Source organism: Bufo bufo, chromosome 9 (assembly GCF_905171765.1).
Source record: "Bufo bufo chromosome 9, aBufBuf1.1, whole genome shotgun sequence".
In the NCBI taxonomy this organism is placed as follows: domain Eukaryota; kingdom Metazoa; phylum Chordata; class Amphibia; order Anura; family Bufonidae; genus Bufo; species Bufo bufo.
This window is the reverse complement of record NC_053397.1, coordinates 18153200-18180164: the sequence shown is the minus strand read 5'-3', so window position 1 is coordinate 18180164 and position 26965 is coordinate 18153200. Positions and strand designations below refer to the sequence as shown.

The 26965-nt window shown below is 47.7% G+C and overlaps 1 protein-coding gene across 9 annotated transcripts in view; it reads left to right on the top strand.

Moving 5' to 3' along the window:
* USP19 (ubiquitin specific peptidase 19) overlaps window positions 1-26965 on the top strand; it is a 72094-nt gene that overhangs the window by 7553 nt on the left and 37576 nt on the right. For all 9 annotated transcript variants that reach the window (XR_005774176.1, XR_005774174.1, XR_005774178.1 and 6 more), the window contains exons 3-6: window positions 18948-19076; window positions 19228-19364; window positions 21053-21517; window positions 25720-26038. Coding sequence is in view for 2 of the 9 variants with exons in the window: in XM_040407055.1 (XP_040262989.1) it covers window positions 18948-19076; window positions 19228-19364; window positions 21053-21517; window positions 25720-26038 (1050 nt within the window). In the remaining 7 variants the exon portion in view is untranslated. The remainder of the gene's footprint in view (window positions 1-18947; window positions 19077-19227; window positions 19365-21052; window positions 21518-25719; window positions 26039-26965) is intronic.

Genomic DNA, 26965 nt, shown 5'->3' with positions numbered 1-26965 from the left:
TGGGAATAACTGAGACACTGCTGGATGATGGCTATGACAGTGGGTATAACTGAGACACTGCTGGATGATAGCTATGACGGTGGGAATAACTGAGACACTGCTGGATGATGGCTATGACGGTGGGAATAACTGAGACACTGCTGGATGATGGCTATGACCGTGGGAATAACTGAGACACGGCTGGATGATGGCTATGACAGTGGGAATAACTGAGACACGGCTGGATGATGGCTATGACAGTGGGAATAACTGAGACACTGCTGGATAATGGCTATGACCGTGGGAATAACTGAGACACTGCTGGATGATGGCTATGACCGTGGGAATAACTGAGACACGGCTGGATGATAGCTATGACTGGGCGGTTAATGTACAGGGTTACAATCTGTTTAGAAAGGATCGCCAAAACCGGATGCCTGTTATAAAGTAATGGCATGTTGCTAGGATACACCGTTGATTAGAATCGGTGAGTGTCCACTTTCTGGGATCCCTACCGATCCTAGTTTAACGCCGTGTTCCCTACTTTGTTTTTACCGGTCACCCATTTTGCAGAGGGGAACTCTAGCCCAGTGAACTGTCCGGGACCAGCTGCAGTTCCTTGCACGGCCGGTGAACCATGAGCACAGCTCTGCACCAGAGAGGGGGTGGGGTCTGCCTTTATGTAAAGTCCTGTCTAAAGCCCAGAGTCCGGGAAGATATAAGTGAGGGACATGAACATGTGGAGTCACTGTGGGTAGAAATACATGGAGGCAAAAACAATAATAAATTATTAATTGGAGTTTATTATAAACCACCTAATATACCAGAGTCCACAGAAAATCTACTACTAAACGAGATAGACGAGGCGGCAAATCATAATGAGGTGATTATTATGGAGGACTTCAACTACCCAGATATAGACTGGGAAACTGAAAGCTGTACATCTCATAAAGGAAACAGGTTCTTGGCAATAACCAAAGACAATTACCTTTCCCAACTGGTTCAGGACCCGACTAGAGGAACGGCCATACTGGACTTAGTATTAACCAATAGACCTGACAGAACAACAGACGTGCAGGTCGGGGGACACCTGGGAAATAGTGACCATAAAGTAATAACCTTCCAATTATCATTCAAAAGAGCGTTTCTACAGGGAGGAACAAAAATACCAAACTTCAAAAAAGCTAAATTTAGCTGAGAGGCCATAGGCATAACTAACTGGGGGCAAATTCCTCAAAAATAAAAATACAGCCACAAAATGGAATATAAAAAAATAATCTAATTGTGAGAGGTAGATACCTTTTTTTTTTTTTTTATAGGTATAAAAGGTTAAGGAACAAGAAAAAAAAACTATGTAGTTAAATAAAACTGTAAAGAAAGCAATAAATGACAAAAATAAAGCATTTAAATCATTAAACCAGGAGGGGGAGCTAGGAAGCACGGAAAAACTATAAGGAAAAAAAAAATATGTAAAAAAAAAACAAATAAAAGCTGCCAAAGAGAGCAAAACTAACCCTTAAATGTTCAAGTATATAAGTGGTAAAAAGTATAAATCTGAAGGTGTCGGCCCCTTTAAAGAGTAATGAGGGGGGAGTTGCAGAGAGTTATGAGGAGAAAGCAAAGCTATTAAATATATATTTTTTTTTTTCTCCTATGTATTCACTGAAGAAAATAAACTGTCAGATGAAATGCAGAATGTAAAAGTAAATTCCCCATTAAAAGTGCCCTGTCTGACCCAGGAAGAAGTACAGTGGCGTCTTAAAAGATTAAAATAGACAAATCGCCGGGACCAGATGGCATATACCCCATATCCTAAGATAATTAAGTAACATCATAGCCAGACCCTTATTTCTGATATTTAACCCCTTAAGGACACATGACGTACCGGTACGTCATGGCTTTAAATAGCGATGCCGGCGCCGCGGGGGTTAATCGGAACGGGATGCCGGCTGAAATCATTCAGCCGGCATCCTGTAACAATGCAGGGGGGGGTCATTTGACCCCCCCCCCCGCATCGACGATCGCAGAAAACCGCAGGTCAATTCAGACCTGCGGTTTTCTGCGTTTCTGGTCCTTTCGGGTGTCCTGTGACCCGATGAACCGGAAAAAGACTGCGATCGGTGGCGTAATTATACACCACCTATCGCAGTCCGAGGATTTGGAGAGGCGGTGCTGGCTCTGGTGCTGAATGCCGCTGTCCAGGGTGCTGATTGGTGCAGGGGAGAGAGGCGCGAGATTCAAACTTCCTGCGCTCCTCTCTCCCCTCCTCTTCCTGTCCAGCACCCTGACCGTGCAGCATTGTCCAGCACCAGCTCCTGTGTCCCCCTAATCGCCATCCATCACCCTCCTGCACCCATCGCCACCCAGGTAGGTTAGGGTCAGTGAGGGAGAGGCACCGTTAGGCAGGGAAAGAAGGGAAAAGTTAGAAAGAAAAAAAAGCACATTTATTCTAAACTTTTTTGTTTCAGCTTTCAGACCCCAGACCCCCCCCTGCCACTTGCCCCCCCACCCCACCCACCAACCCCCCAACCCCCCCCCCCCCCCCCTAGGCCCTTCCCCCACCACCACTTTTTTTTTTTTTCTGCGTGCGCTGACTGTCCGGCAGTCTTAGCGTCCGGCCACTGTTAGCGCATCGCCCGCCCCACCACCCCACCGACCGCTGATCAGCAAGTTTGAACTTTTTTTTTTTTTTTTTTCCTAACACTTGCCCATTTTTTTTTGCCTGGACTTTTTAGTACGTGAACACCCGTTGCCCCCACACACAAGCACATAGAATAAAGGTTTACACGCACGCACATACACACGCACACACCCATGGCCCGCCGGATGTTCTCGGTGGAGGAGGCATACGCCCAGATTGCCTCCGACTCCGAGAGCCCCAGTGAGGATGAGGATGACCCCACGTTCCTTTTGTCATCCGCATCCTCCTCATCATCATCGGATGACGATGAGCCACCAAGGCAGCGGAGACGCCGCCAGGCGGAGCCAGGGGCCCCACATGCTAGGGATCCTGTGGCCCACCCTAGTACGAGCCGCCCTGGGGTTCGTACTGGTTTTCCGGCCCACCAAATAAGCCCACTGGAGCCCCCTGCCGATGAACTTAGCTGGTGTCCCCCAGTGGACTTTGAGCCCGAGATTCCAGATTTTGCTGGCAATCCAGGAATCCAGATTCCCACAGTGGGGTTTACTGAAATTGACTTTTTTAGTTTTTTTTTTTCAGTAACCCACTGGTGAATCTGATGGTGGAGCAGACGAATCTGTACGCCCAACAGTTCGTCGCTCAAAACCCAGGCTCATTTTTGGCTAGACCCGGTGGCTGGACGCCGGTCAGTGCAGCCGAGATGAGGACATTTTGGGGCCTCGTGCTGCATATGGGTCTAGTGCAAAAACCCAGTGTCAGGCAATACTGGAGTGGGGACGTCCTCTACCAGACCCCACTGTACAGTACGGCCATGACACGCTCCCGGTTTGAGGCCATCCGGAAATGTCTGCATTATTCCGATAATGCAGCATGTCCCCCCCCGAAGTGATCCTGCCTATGACCGGCTGTATAAGATACGGCCGGTCATCGATCACTTTGGGGCCACATTTCAGCAGGCCTACGTACCTGGAAGGGAGGTCCCGGTTGATGAGTCTCTCGTTGCGTTCAAGGGGAGACTCAGTTTCCGCCAATACATTCCCACAAAGCGGGCGAGGTATGGCGTGAAGCTATACAAAATTTGTGAGAGTACCTCAGGGTACACTTACAAATTTCGTGTGTACGAGGGGCGAGATTCCCGGATTCAACCACCAGAATGTCCCCCCACTCTGGATGTTACCGGGAAACTCGTGTGGGACCTTATGTACCCACTGCTGGATAAGGGTTACCACCTGTACGTGGATAACTTTTATATTAGTATCCCCTTGTTTCAGTCCCTCGCCGCCAGATCCACGTTCGCTTGTGGGACCGTGCGGAAAAATCAACGCGGCCTCCCTGCCCACCCCCTCCAGGTACCTATCCCCAGGGGTGAGACCCGTGCCCTTACCAGTGGAAGCCTGTTGCTGGTCAGGTATAAGGACAAGAGGGATGTCCTTGTACTGTCCACAATCCACGGTAACAGCACCACCCCCGTCCCTGTGCGAGGTACCGCGGCAACGGTCCTCAAGCCCGATTGTATCGTCGCCTACAATCGGTATATGGGAGGAGTTGATCTCTCTGATCAAGTCCTCAAGCCATATAATGCCATGCGCAAAACCCGGGCATGGTACAAAAAAGTTGCGGTCTACTTGGTACAGGTTGCCATGTACAACTCTTTTGTACTATCCCGAAGCGCTGGCAGCACAGGGACATTCCTCCAGTTCTATGAGGCAGTCCTCAAGGCCCTGATCTTTTCGGACCGGGAAAGAGCAGGCCGGAGTACCTCGGGAACTGGAGTATGGTCCCCCATACTGGAAAGAAGGGACGGACCCAAAAAAAGTGCAGAGTGTGTCACAAGAGGGGGATACGGAAGGACACCACCACTCAGTGCGACACTTGCCCCGATCATCCGGGCCTCTGCGTTATTGGTTGCTTCAGGGAGTATCACACTTCCATGGAGTACTAAATTTTTATAATCTCCAACAGTCCACTAGAGAACATAAAACACTATGGCTCTCAGACTTTGGAGACACAAACAATTTTTTTCCCCCCAAAAAATATTAGTTTTAGTGCAGGCATCCTCAAACTGCGGCCCTCCAGATGTTGTAAAACTATAACTCCCAGCATGCCCAGACAACCTACAGCCATCAGCAGGGCATGGTGGGAATTGTAGTTTTACAACATCTGGAGGGCCGCAGTTTTTAGGATGCCTGCTTAGTGTCTCCAAAGTCTGAGAGCCATACATATTGGGCATCGTCGCGTGCGTAAAAGTCGTCGCTATAAAAATAACTTTTGACCAAACGCCTCGGATGAACGGTGTTAAAAATATAAAATAAAAACGGTGCCAAAACACCCATTTTTGGGCAAAATTTCCATTTGAATCCTTTTTGCCGGTAATAAAGCAAGGGTTAACAGCCAAAAAAAGCTCAATATTTATGGCCCTGATTCTGTAGTTTGCAGAAACACCCCATATGTGGTCGTAAATGGCTATATAGCCGCACGGCAGGGCATAGAACGAAGGGAACTCCATATGGTGTCTGGAAGGCAGATTTTGATGGACAGTTTTTTTTTTTTGACACCATGTCCCATTAGAAGCCCCCCCCTGATGTAGCCTAGACTAGAAACTCCAAAAAAGTGACCCCATCTAAGAAACTACACCCCTCAAGGTATTCAAAAGTTACTTTATAAACTTTGTTAACCCCTTAGGTGTTCCACAAAACTAAATAGCAAATGTAGAAAAATTTTAGAATTTAATTTTTTTTGTTACCTTGCCTCAAAAAAGTGTAATATAGAGCAACCAAAAATCATATTTACCCCTAAAATAGTCCCAAAACAACAACCACCTTATCCCATAGTTTCCTAGATGGGGTCACTTTTATGGAGTTTCTACTCTAGGGGTGCATCAGGGGGCTTGAAAGGGTACATGGTGTAAATAAACCAGTCCAGCAAAATCTGCCTTCCAAAAACCGTATGGCGTTCCCCTTCTTCTATGTCCTGCCGTTTATCCAAATAGTAGTTTACGACCACATTTGGGGTGTTTCTGCAAACTACAGAATCAGGGCAACCCATTTTGAGTTTTGTTTGGCTGTTAACCCATTTTTTTCAGTAATAAAGTAAGGGTTAAAATGGAAAATTTTCCAAAAAATAGAAATTTCTAAATTGTTTCTCCATCTGCCATTAACTCTTGTGGAACACCTAAAGGGTTAACAAAGTTTGTAAACCCAGTTTTGAATACCTTGAGGGGTGTACTTTCTTAGATGGAGTCACTTTTTTTGGAATTTCTATTCTAGGGGTGCAAGGGGGGGCTTAAAATGGGACATGGTATAAACAAAACCAGTCCTGCCAAATCTGCCTTCCAAAACCCAAATGGCGTTCCCCTCCTTCTATGTCCTCCCGTTTGGCCAAACAGTAGTTTACGACCACATATGGGGTGTTTCTGCAAACTACAGAATCAGGGCAACCCATTTTGAGTTTTGTTTGGCAGTTAACCCTTGTTTTTTTCCTGGAAAAAATTGATTATATTGGAAAATTTTCCAAAAAATCTAAATTCTAAAAATTTATGTCCATTTGCCATGAAGTGTTGTGGAAGACCTAAAGGGTTAACAAAGTTTGTAAACAGTTTTGAATACCTTGAGGGGTGTAGTTTCTAGAATGGGGTCATTTTTGGGTGGTTTCTATTATGTAAGCCTCACAAAGTGACTTCAAACCTGAACTGGTCCATAAAAAGTGGGATTTTGAAGATTTCTGAAAATTTCAAAATTTGCTTCTAAGCCTTGTAACATCCCCAAAAAATAAAATATCATTCCCAAAATGCTACAAACATGAAGTAGACATATGGGGAATGTAAAGTCATCACAATTTTTGGGGGTATTACTATGTATTACAGAAGTAGAGAAACAAACTTTGAAATTTGCTAATTTTTCAAACTTTTTGGAAAATATGGTGTTTTTTTATGCAAAAATTTTTAGCAGTGTCATGAAGTACAATATGTGACGAAAAAACAATCTCAGAACGGCCTGGGTAAGTCAAAGCGTTTTAAAGTTATCAGCACTTAAAGTGACAGTGGTCAGATTTGCAAAAAATGGCCTGGTCCTTAAGGTGAAATAGGGCTGTGTCCTTAAGGGGTTAAGGACTCTATACTGACAGGGAAATTTTTTCCACTAAAGTGAGGAAAATTGGCTTCTACCTCCAGTTTTTTTTTTTTGTTTTTTTTTTTTGCCTTTCTCTTGATCAACTTTCAGGATAACAGGCCGAACTGGATGGACGGAGGGCTTTTTTCGGCCTTTATATACAGTCGTGGCCAAAAGTTTGGAGAATGACACAAATATTAGTTTTCACAAAGTTTGCTGCTAAGGCCTCTTTCACACTTGCGTTGTTGGGATCCGGCATGCACTTCCGTTGCCGGAGGTGCCTGCCGGATCCGTAACAACGCAAGTGTACTGAAAGCATTTGAAGACGGAACCGTCTTCCAAATGCTTTCAGTGTTACTATGGCACCCAGGACGCTATTAAAGTCCTGGTTGCCATAGTAGGAGCGGGGAGCGGGGGAGCGGTATACTTACAGTCCGTGCGGCTCCCCGGGCGCTCCAGAATGACGTCAGAGCGCCCCATGCGCATGGATGACGTGATCCATGCGCTTGGGGCGCCCTGACGTCACTCTGGAGCGCCCGGGGAGCCGCACGGACGGTAAGTATGCTGCTCCCCTGCTCCCCGCTACACTTACCATGGCTGTCAGGACTTTAGCGTCCCGGCAGCCATGGTAACTATTCAGAAAAAGCTAAACGTCGGGTCCGGCAATGCGCCGAAACGACGTTTAGCTTAAGGCCGGATCCGGATCAATGCCTTTCAATGGGCATTGATCCCGTATCCGGCCTTGCGGCAAGTCTTCAGGATTTTTGGCCGGAGCAAAAAGCGCAGCATGCTGCGGTATTTTCTCCGGCCAAAAAACGTTCCGTACCGGAACTGAAGACATCCTGATGCATCCTGAACGGATTACTCTCCATTCAGAATGCATTAGGATAATCCTGATCAGTATTCTTCCGGCATAGAGTCCCGACGACGGAACTCTATGCCGGAAGACAATAACGCAAGTGTGAAAGAGCCCTAAACTGCTTTTAGATCTTTGTTTCAGTTGTGTCTGTGATGTAGTGAAATATAATTACACGCACTTCATACGTTTCAAAGGCTTTTATCGACAATTACATGACATTTATGCAAAGAGTCAGTATTTGCAGTGTTGGCCCTTCTTTTTCAGGACCTCTGCAATTCGACTGGGCATGCTCTCAATCAACTTCTGGGCCAATTCCTGACTGATAGCAACCCATTCTTTCATAATCACTTCTTGGAGTTTGTCAGAATTAGTGGGTTTTTGTTTGTCCACCCGCCTCTTGAGGATTGACCACAAGTTCTCAATGGGATTAAGATCTGGGGAGTTTCCAGGCCATGGACCCAAAATGTTAACGTTTTGGTCCCCGAGCCACTTAGTTATCACTTTTGCCTTATGGCACGGTGCTCCATCGTGCTGGAAAATGCATTGTTCTTCACCAAACTGTTGTTGGATTGTTGGAAGAAGTTGCTGTTGGAAGGTATTTTGGTGCCATTCTTTATTCATGGCTGTGTTTTTGGGCAAAATTGTGAGTGAGCCCACTCCCTTGGATGAGAAGCAACCCCACACATGAATGGTCTCAGGATGCTTTACTGTTGGCATGACACAGGACTGATGGCAGCGCTCACCTTTTCTTCTCCGGACAAGCCTTTTTCCAGATGCCCCAAACAATCGGAAAGAGGCTTCATCGGAGAATATGACTTTGCCCCAGTCCTCAGCAGTCCATTCACCATACTTTCTGCAGAAGATCAATCTGTCCCTGGCTTCTTTGCTGCCCTTCTTGACACCAGGCCATCTTCCAAAAGTCTTCACCTCACTGCGTGCAGACGCGCTCACACCTGCCTGCTGCCATTCCTGAGCAAGCTCTGCACTGGTGGCACTCCGATCCCGCAGCTGAATCCTCTTTAGGAGACGATCCTGGCGCTTGCTGGACTTTCTTGGACGCCCTGAAGCCTTCTTAACAAGAATTGAACCTCTTTCCTTGAAGTTCTTGATGATCCTATAAATTGTTGATTGAGGTACAATCTTAGTAGCCACAATATCCTTGCCTGTGAAGCCATTTTTATGCAACGCAATGATGGCTGCACGCGTTTCTTTGCAGGTCACCATGGTTAACAATGGAAGAACAATGATTTCAAGCATCACCCTCCTTTTAACATGTCAAGTCTGCCATTTTAACCCAATCAGCCTGACATAATGATCTCCAGCCTTGTGCTCGTCAACATTCTCACCTGAATTAACAAGACGATTACTGAAATGATCTCAGCAGGTCCTTTAATGACAGCAATGAAATGCAGTGGAAAGTTTTTTTGGGGATTGTTCATTTTCATGGCAAAGAAGGACTATGCAATTCATCTGATCGCTCTTCATAACATTCTGGAGTATATGCAAATTGGTATTATAAAAACTTAAGCAGCAACTTTTCCAATTTCCAATATTTATCTAACTCTCAAAACTTTTGGCCACGACTGTACTATGTTACTATGTTAGATGGCCGGCACGTCCAATTAGCCTGTGAATTAATCTGCTCAAAAAAATAAAGGGAACACAAAAATAACACATCCTAGATCTGAATTAATTAAATATTCTTCTGAAATACTTTGTTCTTTACATAGTTGAATGTGCTGACATCAAAATCACACAAAAATTTAAAAATAGAAATCAAATTTTTCAACCCATGGAGGTCTGGATTTGGAGTCACACTCAAAATTAAAGTGGAAAAACACACTACAGGCTGATCCAACTTTGATGTAATGTCCTTAAAACAAGTCAAAATGAGGCTCAGTAGTGTGTGTGGCCTCCACGTGCCTGTATGACCTCCCTACAACGCCTGTGCATGCTCCTGATGAGGTGGCGGACGGTCTCCTGAGGGATCTCCTCCCAGACCTGGACTAAAGCACCTGCCAACTCCTGGACAGTCTGTGGTGCAACGTGACGTTGGTGGATAGAGCGAGACATGATGTCCCAGATGTGCGCAATTGGATTCAGGTCTGGGGAACGGGCGGGCCAGTCCATAGCATCAATGCCTTCGTCTTGCAGGAACTGCTGACACACTCCAGCCACATGAGGTCTAGCATTGTCTTGCATTAGGAGGAACCCAGGGCCAACCGCACCAGCATATGGTCTCACAAGGGGTCTGAGGATCTCATCTTGGTACCGAATGGCAGTCAGGCTACCTCTGGCGAGCACATGGAGGGCTGTGCGGCCCTCCAAAGAAATGCCACCCCACACCATTACTGACCCAATGCCAAACCGGTCATGCTGGAGGATGTTGCAGGCAGCAGAACGTTCTCTACGGTGTCTCCAGACTCTGTCACGTCTGTCACATGTGCTCAGTGTGAACCTGCTTTCATCTGTGAAGAGCACAGGGCGCCAGTGGCGAATTTGCCAATCTTGGTGTTCTCTGGCAAATGCCAAACGTCCTGCACGGTGTTGGGCTGTAAGCACAACCCCCACCTGTGGACGTCAGGCCCTCATATCACCCTCATGGAGTCTGTTTCTGACCGTTTGAGCAGACACATGCACATTTGTGGCCTGCTGGAGGTCATTTTGCCAGGCTCTGGCAGTGCTCCTCCTGTTCCTCCTTGCACAAAGGCGGAGGTAGCGGTCCTGCTGCTGGGTTGTTGCCCTCCTACGGCCTCCTCCACGTCTCCTGATGTACTGGCCTGTCTCCTGGTAGCGCCTCCATGCTCTGGACACTACGCTGACAGACACAGCAAACCTTGCCACAGCTCACATTGATGTGCCATCCTGGATAAGCTGCACTACCTGAGCCACTTGTGTGGGTTGTAGACTCCGTCTCATGCTACCACTAGAGTGAAAGCACCGCCAGCATTCAAAAGTGACCAAAACATCAGCCAGGAAGCATAGGAACCGAGAAGTGGTCTGTGGTCCCCACCTGCAGAACCACTCCTTTATTGGGGGTGTCTTGCTAATTGCCCATAATTTCCACCTGTTGTCTATCCCATTTGCACAACAGCATGTGAAATTGATTGTCACTCAGTGTTGCTTCCTAAGTGGACAGTTTGATTTCACAGAAGTGTGATTGACTTGGAGTTACATTGTGTTGTTTAAGTGTTCCCTTTATTTTTTTGAGCAGTGTACCTGCAGCAACGCTCTGTAGATCTCTCTTCATTACCTCCCTCGTCACCGCACATTCTTAATTGTTTGCATTTACTTTAAGCATGTGGAGCCAATGAAAAAGCGCTAAAAATAATGTATACTTAAGATCTTCCTGAAATTTATAATAAGGAAGTTCCTAGGAGTGACTTGGTAATAATTCAGCACAAAGCACATGGCTGATTTTAGTGTTACAGGTAGGCACTGCTTACAGTGTACATACATTACTGATCCTGAGTTACATCCTGTATTATACTCCAGAGCTGCACTCACTATTCTGCTGGTGCAGTCACTGTGTGCATACATTACTTATCCTGTACGGATCCTGTATTATACTTCAGAGCTGCACTCACTATTCTGCAAGTTTTTTACAGCCTAGAATTAACAGTAATAATTAATCAGTAATTATTCTACTGATCTTCATTGTGTCTTTTGACTAAAGCAGTGATGCCCAACCTACGGCCCGCGAAGCTGTGTCATGCGGTCCGTGCGACTCTCTGGAACAAGTCTAAGGTGTATTGGTACATCAGCGCAGTGAGTGCTGTGAACGGCGCAGGCAGCGCAGCGATGCTGCCTGTGCCTGAAATAACCAATAGCAAAGCAAGGAGCTTTGTTATTGGTTGGTATAGGCGCGCGCCGGAGTGATACAGGTTCTAAAGCAGGGGAAGCCGTCGGGAGCTGGAAGGAGGAGCGGGCGTGCTGCCCGAGGACCTTGGGAAACATGACAGGGCCGCTGGAGAGGTAAGGAGACGCGGACTCCTGTGACTGGTCACCGGTGACCCTGCTTCCCCCCCCTCCTCCTGTCACCCCACTAGTGACCCTGCTCCCCCCTCCTTTTGTCATCCCCCACTAGTGACCCTGCTCCCCCCTCCTTTTGTCATCCTTCACTAGTGACCCTGCTCCCCCCTCCTCCTGTCATCCCCCACTAGTGACCCTGCTTCCCCGCCTCCTCCTGTCATCCCCCACAGTGAAGAAGCTGAACAGACTCCACCGACTATGATGGGATCCTTTCAGTTTCCGTTCGGGATCCTTTTTACCGGACACAGAAGTGCTGCATACAAGACTTTTTTTGTCTGGTCTTTCGACAGAATCTGCAACGCAGCCTCCAACGCAGATTTGAAGGCCTACGTATTATGTATTTTAGTAATACTCACACGTGCCCCCTCACAGTGTTTGCATTTCTTTCTGGCAAAGCTACCTGGTTCTGGCCCGCAAAATTTATACCATGTCTAGTGCAGCCCTCAGACGGAAAATGGTTGGGCACCACTGGACTAAACGATCTGTCCCATAAATCAGTTATAGTATCTGATAAATCTTATTATCGGGTATTTTCTGTCCACATCCCTTAACATGCAAAAATAAAATTGCGGACAAGAATAGGACATGTTCTATTTGTTTCGGGAACGGAAATGCGGACCCGGAAGTGCTGCCCCATATCGCGGAAATGCGGAGCCGGGCCGCACATCATGCGGCCCCATAGAAATGAATGGGTCCGCATTTCCGTTCCACAAAATGTGGAACGAAATTGCGGACATGTGAATGGGGCCTTAAAAAGATTGATCCAATTAAGTATTGTCAGAATTGTCTTCAGATTTAGGGTAAATTCATTCAGTTCAGTCTGATACCCCGGGGGCGTCATGAAGAAGAGGGAGGGATGATGCTGTACCGGCATACTTCATATCGTGCAAGATGTACAGCGGAACTGTAGAAACTATGGGGTTAACTAAAATCCAATGGGAACTGCAGCATGGCTCCACTGACATTCTGCAGAAGATTGCACTTGTGAACAGTAATTTTTGGGACTGGCATCTTTGGAAGCTGGCGCTGCCATGGTAGCAAGGCTCCTCTACATACGAACACGTCACGAGGCCGTCTCTAAGGAGCTGTAAACAGATGAGGATCTTGTACTCGCCAGAGACTCCATATAAGAGAACAGCGCATAAACTGACACCAAGAAACTGGACAGCGCCCCCGAGTGGAGATTCTAGGCTCCACACCAACAAGGGCTCCAGCCAGTCACCGTAAAATCACTGTGTTAATACAGTTTTAGTGTTCTCCTATGGGGTGAAAAGTACTCTGACGTTTGGTCTGTGACTTTTCCTCTCTCTGAGGTTAGAAGTCACAATTTTGGAACGATTCACAGGTTCACAGCCTTACCTGAACTTTGTGCTCACAGTTGTACTTATTGCCGCATATTTGCCGTCACCTTGTGTCAGATCTGTTTGTTACGTTTGAGTGGATTGTGGCAGAAAATGCTGAAAGTCAAAGTAAGGGTCCATTCACACGTCCGTGTGTGTGGATCCGCAAAACACGGACATCGCCGATGTGCGGTCCGCATTTTGCGGACCGCACATCGCCGGCACTTAATAGAAAATGCCTATTCTTGTCCGCACTTGCGGACAAGAATAGGACATGTTCTATATTTTTCGAGATCGGAATTGCGGACCCGGAAGTGCGGATCCGCAATTCCGGATCCTAGAAATAAATGGGTCCGCAATTTGCGGAACGAAATTGCGGACGTGTGAATGGACCCTAAAGGATCAAATATATGTTTTTCCTCTTACAGACAGGTGCCTAAAATATAACTGGTAATTAGGCTGCTGTAAAAAGTGGTTCTAAAGTAGTTACTCAAATTGTGCAAATATGTAAAATTATTGCAATGTAGTTGCTTTGTATAAATTGAGGCTACAGCATGACTTTCAACATGAGACATGGAGGCAGTACTATCTGTGACAACATCATTTACAGGGAGGCAGTACTATCTGTAACTACATCATTTACAGGGAGAGAAAGAGAGGCAGTACTATCTGTGCCTACATCATTTACAGGGAGGCAGTACAGGGAGAGAAAGAGAGGCAGTACTATCTGTACCTAGGTCATTTACAGGGAGGCAGTACTATCTGTACCTACATCATTTACAGGGAAAGACAGGGAGGCAGTGCTATCTGTAACTACATCATTTACAGGGAGGCAGTACCATCTGTACCCATGTCATTTACAGGGAGGCAGTGCTATCTGTGCCTACATCATTTAGCGCAAACAACTGAATAATGGGTAACAGGCATATTTTAATCTTTTATGAATGTACATTCTGATAAGATTTCACGTAGTTGTGCAGTGTTTCAGGCAGGGTGTGTTTTTAGGGTGCACTGTTCCCTGTTGCTCTAATTCTGGGGATTTCAGAGTAATGATCTCATGCATACATAGGCAGATTGTTGCTTTAGGGCTCATGCACACAAACCTATTTTCTCATCCGTATCATTGGGGGACACAGGGTTGACCATGGGTATAGCTGTTGCCACTAGGAGGCGGACACCAAGGACAAAAGTGTGAGCTCTTCCCCTTCAGCTATACCCTTCCTACAGGGATGAAGCTAAATCAGTTTTAGCTTAGCGCTGTTTTTCCCCTTCCTACATCCTCCTCCATGTCACTGCAGGGTTGTCATTATGTCCGAGCCCAGGTTTCTGTGCGCCATTTTGCTTGTGCGTCGTGTCGCACAAAATTTCCATCCGGTCAATCCGATCCCCTCTGCTCTGCGTGTGCGGCTACAACGTCAAGTGGCTTGGCCCCGGACCCAATTGCCCCTACTGCCCAGCCTATGGTAGAGCCGGAGTGGGCGCGTTTCCTATCAAGGATGGTACAGAAAGTCTCCAAAACCAACAAAGCTATTGTGGAAATATTGGGGCGTTTGTCAGCAAGACAGTCCTCTGACCAGTCCGACTCTGCGGATCATGGGGCTCATGCCGATTGTGGCTGTCCCGCAAAATGGGCCAGAACATCCCCCCCCCCCAAAGGGTGTCTGTCTCCCGTTTCCTCGGCCTCTCCTTCTCCGATCAGAGAGTCACGAGTCACACTCCTCCGTGGAAGAGGCAAGTTCTGAGGAGAGGGGATCAGATAAGGATGGTGTCTCTGGAGGGTCAGTCGTCCAAACTGTCCACCATGGAGGACAATCTTATTACAGCGGTTATTGAGACGTTGAAGACCCCGCACCTTCATAGGCCAGCTTAGGTTTTTCCTTTAGAAGGTCCCGTCGCTCGCAGTGTTTCCTCAACCACCAGGATTTTGATTCCTCTCTTTCCAAGGAGTGGGGTTTCCCTGATAGACGTTTTGCCTTGCCAAAACGCTTAAACGTACTTTATCCATTTCCAGGGGAATTGGCTAGGAAATGGTCGTCCTCACCCATAATGGACCCGCCAGTTTCGCGCTTGGCTAAACATACTACCTTGCCAATGGCGGATGGGGCTTCTTTCTCTGATATCAGGGATAAGAAACTGGAAGCTTTTGCAAAATCTTCCTTTTGAAGTAGTGGGCACAGCAATGTAGCCGGTGTTTGCCTCTACATGGGTGAGCAAAGCTATGGGGGAGTGGGCAAATAATTTACGTCGGGGGGGTCCCCTCTGGGGAACTGGCCGATATGGCCCTGCAGCTCTCTCATGCCAGTGTGTTTATTTGTGAGCACTCTTTGGACGCAGCCAGGCTTGTGGCCCGCTCGTCAGCCCTGTGGGTGGCTATTCGCCGTTACCTATGGCTCTCCTGCTGGGCGGCAAATAATGCTTCAAAGTGGACCCTGACGGCCTTCCCCTTTACTGGCGGCAGACTTTTTGGTAAGCGGCTGGATGAGATCATTTCTGATGCTACAATTTGGTTGTAAGAGCACTCATTTACCACAGAACAGGGGGCGGTTTAATAAGTAAAAAAAGCAGTAGCCTCTTTTTCGTCCCTTTCAGAGTTTTTCCAGCCCTAAGGGGTCGGCCCACAAGTTTGCCCGGATCAGAAGTGCAAGCCTTTCTTCGAGCCTCGCCATTCCTGGCGTCCCCGTCAACAGGGCTCCAAGTCCTATAACCCCAAGACCTCCTGCATGACGGGCGGCTTCCGGCATCCTCTGATCGGGTGGGCGGCCGGCTTCATTTGTTTCCACGTGTCTGGCTGGAGCACGTCTCAGATAGCTGGGTGAGAGAGGTCATTGCAGAGGACTGCAAGCTGGAATTTTGGTCCTCCCCTCTGTCCAGACCTCTCCCTCGGCTGCAAATTCCTTTTTTCAGCCTTTTCACATACACCTGCGGCAGAGAGTGATCTTTCCGGTTCCTGTGCAAGACCGTTTTCGAGGGTTTTACTTCAATCTCTGTGATCCCCAAAAAAGAGGGGACGGTCCGTCCCATTCTGGACCTCAAGGCACTCAACTGCTTCCTTCAGATCCGCAGTTTCCGGGTGGACTCCCTGAGGTCAGTCATTGCGTCCATGGGACCGGAGTACTTGTCCCCGATAGACTCTGGCGGCGGTCATGGCCCTGCTCCATGCCAGGGGGATTGTGGCGATCCCTTACTTAGACGATATCCTGATTTAAAGGCTCCGGCATTCCGGGCGACGGCGGACAGCCTGCGCATAGTCCTGGACACCCTGGAACGCTTCGGATGGATCCTGAACAGGCAGAAGTCCTGTCTTTATCCATCGCAGCAGCTGACCTATCTGGGCATGGTGCTCGACACATTTCAGGCCAAGGTACTCTTGCCGCCGGAGAAACTATCCCCTCTGTCTTCAGATTCTCCCATTGTTGCGGCCCGTCCTATTCCCATTCGTCACTGCATGCGGGCTCTGGCTCACATGGTCTCTGCCATCGAAGCAGTTCCCTATGATCCCAGAACTCTTCAGCGAGCCATTCTGTCCAGCTGGGACCGTTCCCCAGCCTCCCTGGATTGGCCCATACGTCTCTGCACGGACCCGCCAGGCCCTCAAGTAGTGGTTGGTCTCTCCGATGCTGACGTCGGGCCGCTTGTTCCTTCCTCTCCGGTGGATGGTGTTGACAACTGATGCAAGCCTCAGGGGTTTGGGGGGGGGAAGTGTTGTGAAATCTCTCCGTTCAAGGCGTATGGTCATGTGAGGAACACTCCCTCCCAATCAACGTTCTTGAGTTGAGAGCGATTAGTCTCTCTGCGGCATTGGACTGACCATCTCAGGGGATGTCAGAGTTGGGTTCAGTCTGACAACTCCATGGCGGTGGCGTACCTCAATCACCAGGCACCTGGAGCCTGGCAGCCATGGCAGAAACAGCTCTGATCCTCAGATGGGCGGAGAACCATGTTCACATCCCTGGCGTCAACAACTGGATCGCCGATTTCCTCGGCGAATGGGCGTATGGGCTGTTCACCCGCCGGTTTTTCAGGCCATCTGCGAGTGATGCGGTCGGCCAGATGTGGATCGATTCGGCCTCCCACTTCAACAACAAGGTCAAGGACTAGTTGTCGCGGTCCAGGGATCCCATGGATCTGGCGTGCAACGCGCTGGTAATTCCATGGAGTCGGTTCACGTTTCCTTACATGTTCCCTCCTCTTCCTCTCATTCCGTGTTTCCTCCAGAAGATCAGGTCAGAAGGACTGCCCGTCATTCTCGTGGCCCCTGATTGGCCACGCAGAGTGCTGCTTGCATCTCTAGTCACCCTTCTCACCGTCTAACCCTGTAGTCTTCTTCAGGAGGACGTCTTGTCGCAGGGGCCGATCTTCCACTCAAATTTAGGGTCGTTACATTTAATGGCATGGCTGTTGAAACTGCCGTACTAAGGCTCGGGGTTTCTCGGATGCCGTGGTCCAGACCATGATTCGTGCCAGAAAGCTGTCGTCTTCCCGAATCTACCACCGGACCTGGAAGTCCTACTTTTAGTTGGTGTGAGTGGCATCAGCTATCTCCCGTTCGGTTCTCTTTGCCGCAACTCTTGTCTTTTTCCTGCAGTCGGGCATTGACTTGGGACTGGCTCTCAGCTCCCTCAAAGGGCAAATTTCAGCTCTCTCCATTCTTTTTAAGTGGAACTTGGCTTGTCTTTCGGCAGTTCTGACTTTTCTGCAGGGGGTGGTGCATGCTGCGCCCCCTTTCCGTCCTCCGTTGGATTTTCGGGATCTTTTAATCTAGTGCTCAACGCTCTCCAGTCTTCACCGTTTAAGCCTTTGCAGCAGGTGTCTCTTCGCTTCGTGTCTTACAAGGTGGCAGTTTTGGTTGCAATCACTTCCATCCGTAGGGTGTCAGAACTCGCGTCTTTCATGTCTGTCTCCTTTCCTGATCCTCCCATCAGGATAAAGTAGTCCTTCACCCTGTTCAGTCCTTCCTTCCGAAGGTCGGTGTCTGCTTTCCATCTAAATTAGATTATTCTCCCTTCATGATGTCCTGACCAGTCTCCTCTTCGAGAGCAGTCGCTCCACACTCTGGGTTTGCTACAAGCTGTTCAAATCTCTGTCCCAGACGTCATCCTTCCGGAGGACTGATTCCCTGTTCGTGATTCCGGAGGGGCTGAGACGAGGGCTGGCGGCATTTAAGACTTCCATTTCACGATGGATTTGTTTGGCCATTGTCGAAGCGTACCGCGTTAATGACCGGGCGCCACCCTTCCTGGTGACTGCTCATTCGGCTTGGGCAGTGCATCTTGGGGCTTCGGCCCTTCAGGTATGCAAGGCAGCTACCTTTGCACACTTTTTTTTCTAAGTTTTACAGAGTGCACACCTTTTGCGTCTTCTGTCGCTTCTCTGGTGCATAGAGTTTTGCAGACTGTGGTTCTCTGATTGGCGGGAGGGTTTCTTGTTCTTGCTCTGTAACGTCCCATGGTCAAGCCTGTGTCCCCCCAATGATACGGATTTAGCTTAGTCCCTGTAGGAAGGGTATAGCTGAAGGGAGGAGATCACACCTTTTGTGCTTAGTGTCCGCCTCCTAGTGGCAACAGCTATACCCATGGTCAAGCCTGTGTCGTCATCCCCCCCCCCCAATGAACGGAAGAGAAACCAATTTTACGGTAAGGACAAAAATCTAGTTTTTTTGCTGTTCTGTGTCCATTCCGTTTTTTTGGCAGCTCGTATGAGGAACCCTTCACTTCAATGGGGCCGCAAAAAACGAAAATGACTCCATGTGGATTCCATGTCTGTATGTCCGCATGACCGTTCCGCATAAAAATAGAACATGTCCTATTGTCTGCATTATGGACATGGATAGGACTGGTCTATTAGGGGCCGGACATTCCTTTAAGCCAACGGCGGAATGCACATGGCCGGTATCCGTATTTTGCGGGCCGCAAAACATCCAACGGTCGTGTGCATGAGCCCTTATTGTGGTATACACAGGCAGGTGTTTTAGCTGTTTTTCCTGATTTCAGACATGATGATCGACTGGAAGCAGAACTCAGAAGAAGTGATTGTAAAACTGAACCCCGGGCCGGGAGCTGTAAATGTGGACGACCTGAAGATGGAGTTCACCGATACGGACTGCGTGATCAACTTCCCAGGTATCTATATTATTATTTATTTTTTTATGACGTTGTTACTGCAGCTTCCAGCAGAGGAAAGTAGATGAAAACCTCCCAGTGTAACAAGCTGCTTTCCTCCTCTGTCTCATTATACCGTTACACCCATATTTTACTTTGTCTTTTTTTGTAGAGGGCAATCAGTGGAACTGCCGTTTCCATGAAGAAATCGAAGGCTCTTGCAGTAAAATTCAATATAAAGAAAAAGGCAACTTCCTGCAACTAATTTTACAGAAGAAAATTCCAATGAATAAATGGCCGAGCCTCCAGGTAAAAGTAGTGACGTCTTCCTCCTGTGTTTTTTTTTTTTTTTTTTTTTTTTACATTTTTTTTTTTTTATTTCTAAAGAGGTTTTCTCTAGATATGTCAGATTTTTATAGAGGTCATACCTATAGGATTGCCAGATTCAAAGTATCCGGAAAAGTGCCTTGTAATCTCCTTTCAGCTCTGCTTAAAGTGGTTGTCTCATCTAAGACCTCTGGGACCCATCTCCAGTACAGGATCCCCAAAATGAAACAGTGGCCGTGCATGCATGGTATGCTCTGCATTCATTTCTATGGGATTCCTGAAAATGGCCAAATGCGCAGTCTATTTTCGGAACTCCCCTAGAAATGAATAGAGAACACGCTGCGCATGTACTGTGCGCGCTTGTTCATTTTCAGGGGGCTTGTTTTAAAGGTAGGTGCGGGTCTCAGAGGTGAGACCCTCCACTATCTAATTTTGATATATCCTAGCGATACGCCATCTAAGTCCCAGATGGAACAACCCCTTTAGTTATTTCCAGATGGCTGAATAGACAAGCCACTTTCTTAGCACCAATAACACTTTTTGTTCGCATCAGTGGGAGCCGCAAAAGTCAAAAGCTCACCTGTGGACGTTGCTACATCCTGAGGCCATCCCCTTTAATGACTTGCAAATGTCACAACACTTCAAAGGGGTTGTCCCGGACTTAAATATTGATGTCCATTACTCAGGATAGGTCATCAATATCTAAGTAGTGGGGGTCCGACACTTAGCGCGCACACCAGTCAGCTGTTGAAAATGGTCGCGGTGTGACATCTTATTAGCCATATGGCCTTTGTGCAGCTCAGTCCCATTCAAGTGAATGGGTTTGAGCTGCATTAAAAAGCACGGCCGCTATACAATGTACAGCACTGTGCTTGGTATTCCTTGAAAAGGTCGCAGTGCTTTTTCAAGTATCGCGGCCGCTTCTTTGGGGGTGCCTGAAGTCTCACTCTTACTCATCAGATATTGATGACTTCACCTGAGAATAAATCAGTTTTTTAAACTGCGTCTGTCAGCAGTTTTGTACCTATGACACTGGCTGACCTGTTACATGTGTGGTTGGCAGCTGAAGACATTTGTGTTGGTCTCATGTTCATATGTGCCCGCATTGCTGAGACAAATTAAGTTTTAATATATGCAAATGAACCTCTAGGAGCAACGGGGGCGTCGCTATTACACCTAGAGGCTCTGCTCTCTCTGCAGCTGCCGCGTCCTCTGCACTTTGATTGGCAGGACCAGGTGTGATGATGATTTCAGTGCTTGACCCTTTCCATCAAAGTGGAGAGAGCGCAGCAGTTGCAGAGAGCAAATGAGCCTCTAGGAGCAACGGGGGCGTTGCTGTTACACCGAGAGGCTCTCCTCTTATATTAAAACATCATTTTCCTCAGCAATGCGGGCACATATGAACATGGGACCAACACAGGTGCCTTCAGCTGCCAAGCGCACATGCAACAGGTCATATGTACAAAGCTGCTGACAGATGCCTTAGGTCAGCCAGTGTCATAGGTACAAAACTGCTGACAGATGCCGTTTAACCCCTTAAATCCAGTTTTCTATTTTGTTGGTGATGTGCCTTGAACGTCATACAGTATACAGACTACTAATGACGTTGAGACATGTGAAACCAGTTCATATCAATCAATTAAGAATTTCTCTCGCACCTTCCTGCGCAGAAAAAGAAGAAAGACGTAGGGAAAGAAGCGGCAAAGCCTGTCACAGTGACAGAGAATGGAAAGCCAAAAGCCCCTTTGAAATTGCCTGTATCGGACATCCATCACGCTCAATCCAATGGGAACCAAGAAATGAGAAAGATTAAACCTGATCTTAAAAATGCCAAACGGCGGCAGGAATCTGACGAACCAAAAGCAAGTCCCAGGAGTCCCCTCATAAAGAAGTCTGCCTCTTGCTCTGTCCCTCAAGGCGGGACACAGGTGAGGAAAGGCTCGCCCCATAAGCTCGCCTCTGCACGAGACGCCAGTCCTAGGAGCCCGAAAACGGCCAACTCTGAGGACGGTGCGAAGTGTGTGAGCGCTAAAGGGAAAATCAAATTTACTGATCACAACCGAGTCAAGGATTGCATGGGGACACCAAAACCTGCGAGTCCCAGAGTGGAGACGTCGGATGTCATGGGAGAAAAGGTGAGACTGTGTAGTTTAAGTGCTTCTATATGTTATGGGTTCAGTATATTCAGTTCAGATACTGTAATAACCCCCCCTCCTATTAATTTATCAGAATCTCTTCATTTAAAGGGGTCGTCTGATGTGAGGCTGAAACCAGACAACCCCTCGAATCAAGCTGCATTGAAGAATGTCCTAAGTACTTACCTGCCAGATCCCACACAACCTCTCCGGTTTTCCCAGCCGTGCTCTGTTTACCCAACTGTAGCAGTGATGTCACATCGAACACATGACCTCTGCAGCCAGTGGACTGCTGAAGCCAGTGATTGGCTGCAACGGTCACGTATTGTCAACTTGATGTCACTGTTGCAGCCAGGTAAATAGTCTGGCCATTGGAACTGGGATCTGGCAGATAAGTACTTACCCGTTCTTCACTGCAGCTTGATTCGAGGAGGAGGGGGGGGGGGGGTGTTATGATTATAACCTGCAAAGGTACCGGCAGGTTGTCCACAAATTATTTAAGTGCAACATATTTCTTCCTAGAGGACGAAACTCTCTTCTGTGCATAACAAATAGCCCAAGGAGAATAGTGTAATGCTTCATGTCTTCCGGGGTGTCGCTGTAACTGTCCTATTCGGAAGTTCCCGTTAGAGGACCTGCCCCCTCTCCTGACCTGTCTGTTTTAGTAACTACTTGCATCCCCCTTGTAGTAATTCTGGAGCATCTATTTTTATGGCTGTTTGCCATTCCTCTAATATGACTACTAGAAGTTTGAGTGTATTGCCAGCAGTCTGGGTGTTACCATTTTAGGTTGTGTCTCTGCTTTGTCGGACACTATCCAATCAGTGCTGCCAGTGTCAGACTATGCAGGGACCCCCCCGCCCACGGGTAAGGCCTCATTCACATTTCCACTTTTCACTGACGTGTGCTGTCCGCATTTTCCACGGACAGCACACATACCCATTCATTTTAATGTCTGTTCACACATCACTGGTTTGATCCGTGATGTGGACCAAACACGACCATTAAAGTCTATGGGTCTGTGGAAAAAAGGGACGCACCACGGATGCCATCGCTGTTGTATCGGTTTGTCGTTGTCCACTTATAGGAGATGCTTTGGAAATTAATTTTCATCTGAGAAGTGTCTGTGGAATACAAATGACATATGGAGGGTAAAAAAAAAAAACGGACGCACGAACCAAATGTGGATCGTTCACAGATGGACGGACCTCCAACTTACATGGAAATGTGAACAAGGCCTAATGCCCAGCTGGATCTTTATCGGAGACTAATAGCAACTCGTTCATAGACTTCTAGTAGGTATAACAGATGAATGTCGCAGCATAAAGTCATAAGAATAGTTGCTTATGAATTGCTGTTACATGAGGAATGCAAGACGTTAATAAAACTGAGATTTCAAGGGTCTTCACACACTTTAAGAAATTGATTCCACCTCCCTTGAGTAGAACTCCCTTTTCCCCAGTCGTCTCCATGACACCAAGTCCTGAGATTGACTTCGTGTCATGGAGACTTCCAGTAAACCGGATTACCGGTGAGTGTAATACTCTTTTCTACACCTTTTGCCGCCTCTCCAAACAAACCGCCATATTGGTCGGGCTACCTGTACACACTGTGCAGGAAATCTGCATCAAAAATGCGTAGAAAAAAACACAACCTAAATTCAAATTTATCGCTGTTTTTATTTAGATTGTTGTACAGATTTTCTGTTAAACAACCCCATTGAAGTCAATGGGGAAAACCACTCGACTGTTTTTTTTTTTTTTTTTGTCGTGCACCTTGCTGTCTCCATGTGTAGTAAAAAGCTGCAGCCTCTCCCTTGTGATATCTTTCTAGTCGTGGAGGCCTTTTTAATTGATCTGAACGATATTAAAGGGTTTGGCAAGGATTAGAAAAAACATGGCTGTTTCCGGGAACAGCGCCACACGGGCAGTAAGTGTACACGGGAACAGCGCCAGCCCCAGTCAGTGTACACGTCATGTACAGGTGTGGTGCTGTTCCTCTAAGTAAGCAGCCGTGTTTCATGTGTTTTTATTTTTTTTATTTTATTTTTTTATTTAAACAAGGCACTTAGGGCCCCTGTTCTGGTGATTGCCAGTGGTGGGACCCAGAGCAATCGAATGCTTGTTATGGAGGAAGGCATTGTGCATCACTAGAGATTAAGTTAATAGCGTGTACCGGAGGATGACTGTCCATTTCTAAAATTATACCTCTGTAGGCCGCGTCCTGGGTCAGGTTACCAAATGTAGCGTAGAGAAGGTTCTAAGAATAGTCTGTGCTGATCCTGAATGAGGAGCAATAGTTATGTGGCCGAGCGACTGGCCATGTGAGTGCAGAATGCCAGCCCTGAAAACCAGCCTGAAGTTTTGTAGTCCAGTATTATACTCCAGAGCTGCACTCACTATTCTGCTGGTGCAGTCACTGTGTACATACGTTACTTATCCTGTACTGATCCTGAGTTACATCCTGTATTGTACTTCAGAGCTGCACTCACTATACTGCTGGTGCAGTCACTGTGTACATTACTTATCCTGTACTGATCCTGAGTTACATATCTATGTAATAACAGGTGGGACCTGCAACTATCGGACATTTACGGAATATCCTGTGGATACCCCTGTAACCTTCTTCAGATGGAGGTGGTGAAGTGCAGCTTGACTCTTCACAGGCCACCAACAACCTGCTGATAGTACAATGACATGTTTCCTACTGCAGAGTCCACTCTGTGCAGTGGGATTATAATGCTGAGCGATGATCACCAGGTCTTATATTGTCATATAGTAAAGTAGCTTTCTTCTGTGGCAGCGGTGACCTGTGAGCAGAGCCGGCTTCCCTTCACCGGGGCTAAGATTCTGTTCATTCCCCTCACCCTGCATCTAACCTCTCTGGCCCAGGCAAAGTGCCTTGTTGCCCCCCTGACGACCAGAATGGAGAGCACATGCCCTATTTGCCCTCCTCCTGTCTCTGATCCTGCAGAAAACCAACCACAAGATATTGATTCAAACAGACCTGTGTCTAAGGTTGGGGTGCCCTGACACATGGAAAGCCTGCAGGATCACCGCTTAGATGCCGGTGCTTCCCAGCAGGATGAGGAGGCGGCGCACAGGCTGTCCCTGGTTCACGATTACAATCGCCTGAGAGCCGGACATGGCCACGCCGTTCTGGGACGGTTGGGAGGTATGCACTTACTGTCAGCATTGATTGCTAAGGCCCCTTTCACATGAGCGAGTTTTCTGCACGGGTGCGATGTGTGAAGTAAATGCATAGCACCCGCACTGAATCTGGACCCATTCATTTCAATGGGTCTGTGTACATGAGCATTTTATTTTATTTTTTCACGCATCGTTCTATATTCTGGGTTTTTCACGCAGCCCTGGCCCCATAGAAGTGAATGGGGCTTCAGTGAAAAACGCATCGCATCCGGCGTTTTTCACTGATGTTTGCTAGGAGATGTTGTTTGTAAACCTTCAGGTTTTTTATCACTTGCGTGAAAAATGCATCAAAACGCATTGCACCTGTGCAGAAAAAACTGACTGAACTTGCTTGCAAAATGGTGTGAATTTCACTGCACGCATCCGGAGCCAATCCGTCACACTCGTGTGAAAGAGGCCTAAGGCCTTATTCACACGTCCGTTGTTTCTTTCCTGATCTGTTCCGTTTTTTGCTGAACAGATCTGGACCAGATCTGGACCCATTCATTTTCAATGGGTCCTGAAAAAAACGGACAGCTCAATGTCTGCTTTTTTTTCAGGACCCATTGAAAATGAATGGGTCCAGATCTGGTCCGAATCTGTTCAGCAAAAAACGGAACAGATCAGGAAAGAAACAACGGACGTGTGAATGGACCCTAAGTGTACTACATTCCTGTATATACCGATTGCTGCAGCCGCTCTCCTATCCTAATGCTGAAAGGGGTATTCCCAGTTCACTCCTTGACGGCTTATATCTAGGATATGCCATCAATGTCCGATAGCTGTGGATAGCCACCTCTGGGACCCGCTCCTATTTCCAGATTTCCTATTTGGATCTCCCATAGTGGTGAATGGAGAGTGGTTGCACATGCGCAGCTGCTCTCACCTCTGGGAGTGATATTGGATGATGAGAATACCCCTTCTAAGACGGATTCTACTTAGCAATGCTCAGTTTGGGGAGATTTTACAGTTTTATAGAATTACGATATGTATTGACCATTTTTCGTCTTCCAGGTTGTTACTGCTGACGCAGAGAAGAATCCTCTTCCCACTCAGGGGACGTTACACCAGTCCGCCACATCAGCCGTACAGCCCGTATGTGATCAGTCACCCGGCCTACCCGGGGATTTGACTTTGGATCTGCTGGTGCCGTCTAACGGGATGTCCCAACTGTCATCGGAGCAAGCTGCAGATACCCGGGAGAAGCTGTCGTCAAATAAGCAACTGGTGCCAGATGGAACAAGGGCTGCTGCTGGTTCATCACACGGTGAAGTCGTCATGGCCGACAAACAAACTTCTTCTCAAGATGACAGTCTAGAAGACGCATCGGAAGGTAATCGCTAATCGGGCAATCAATGGTCGCCACGTAATATTACATTTCTTCTGCAGTGGCCGTTCTAAACAGATTAGTTTGTAGCATTTGCATGTCAGTGCGCATTGGAGCGCGGCCTCTGTGTAAGGCTTGTTTAGAGACCGGTGCCGTGCACTTCAACTAGGCCATGTGATGTCGGTGTACATCTGTCAAATGACCTAATTGCATAGAAGTTGATGCAGATGTACTATGTACGGCGCTGTCCTTGGAGAGATGCCGGGAGCCGGCTGCGCTCCGCTGAGCGTGGCCGCTCCTTGTAACAGCTGATCGGAGGTGCCGGGGCTCAGACCCCTGCCGATGTGATAATGATGACCTATTCCTGGATGACCCCTTTTTAAAGGGGTTATATCATATGCCTATTGGGGCATATGAACGTCATAGAGTTGGGGGTCCTGTGCACCCCTCTGGGTCTGAAAATGGGCCCCTTTAAGAGCAGCCCTTTTCCAGCAAAAACAACTGTTAATGGAGGGAGTGGGGGGGGGGGGGGGGGGATGTTGCCTGGTGCTGGACCCGGGATGTTCAGCTGATCGCCCAGGTGGCTGCTCATTTAAAGGGGTCCTCTCTGATTAAACAGCCCCTTTAAATAGCAATTGGTAAGTATTCAGGTGGCCTCTATAGCGCCGGCTGCTCGGTCACCAGTCATGACCCACTTTATACCTCAGTCCTGGCTTGTGAGGAAAGGTTACGTTATCCCAGCCCCCAGCAGTCCTCCTCCTTCTAGATTATATTATTAGCTGCGTAGTCCTCTTGGAGACGGCGGGAGGATTCTGCCCCTTCCCCAATACCTTCAGCTGTTTGTTCTTTTCATCTGCGCGTCTTCTAGTAACTGGGTCTGAGGGTTACCGGCTCCAGCTCTGCTGCATCTCGTCTACTGGTGTTCTGGATATC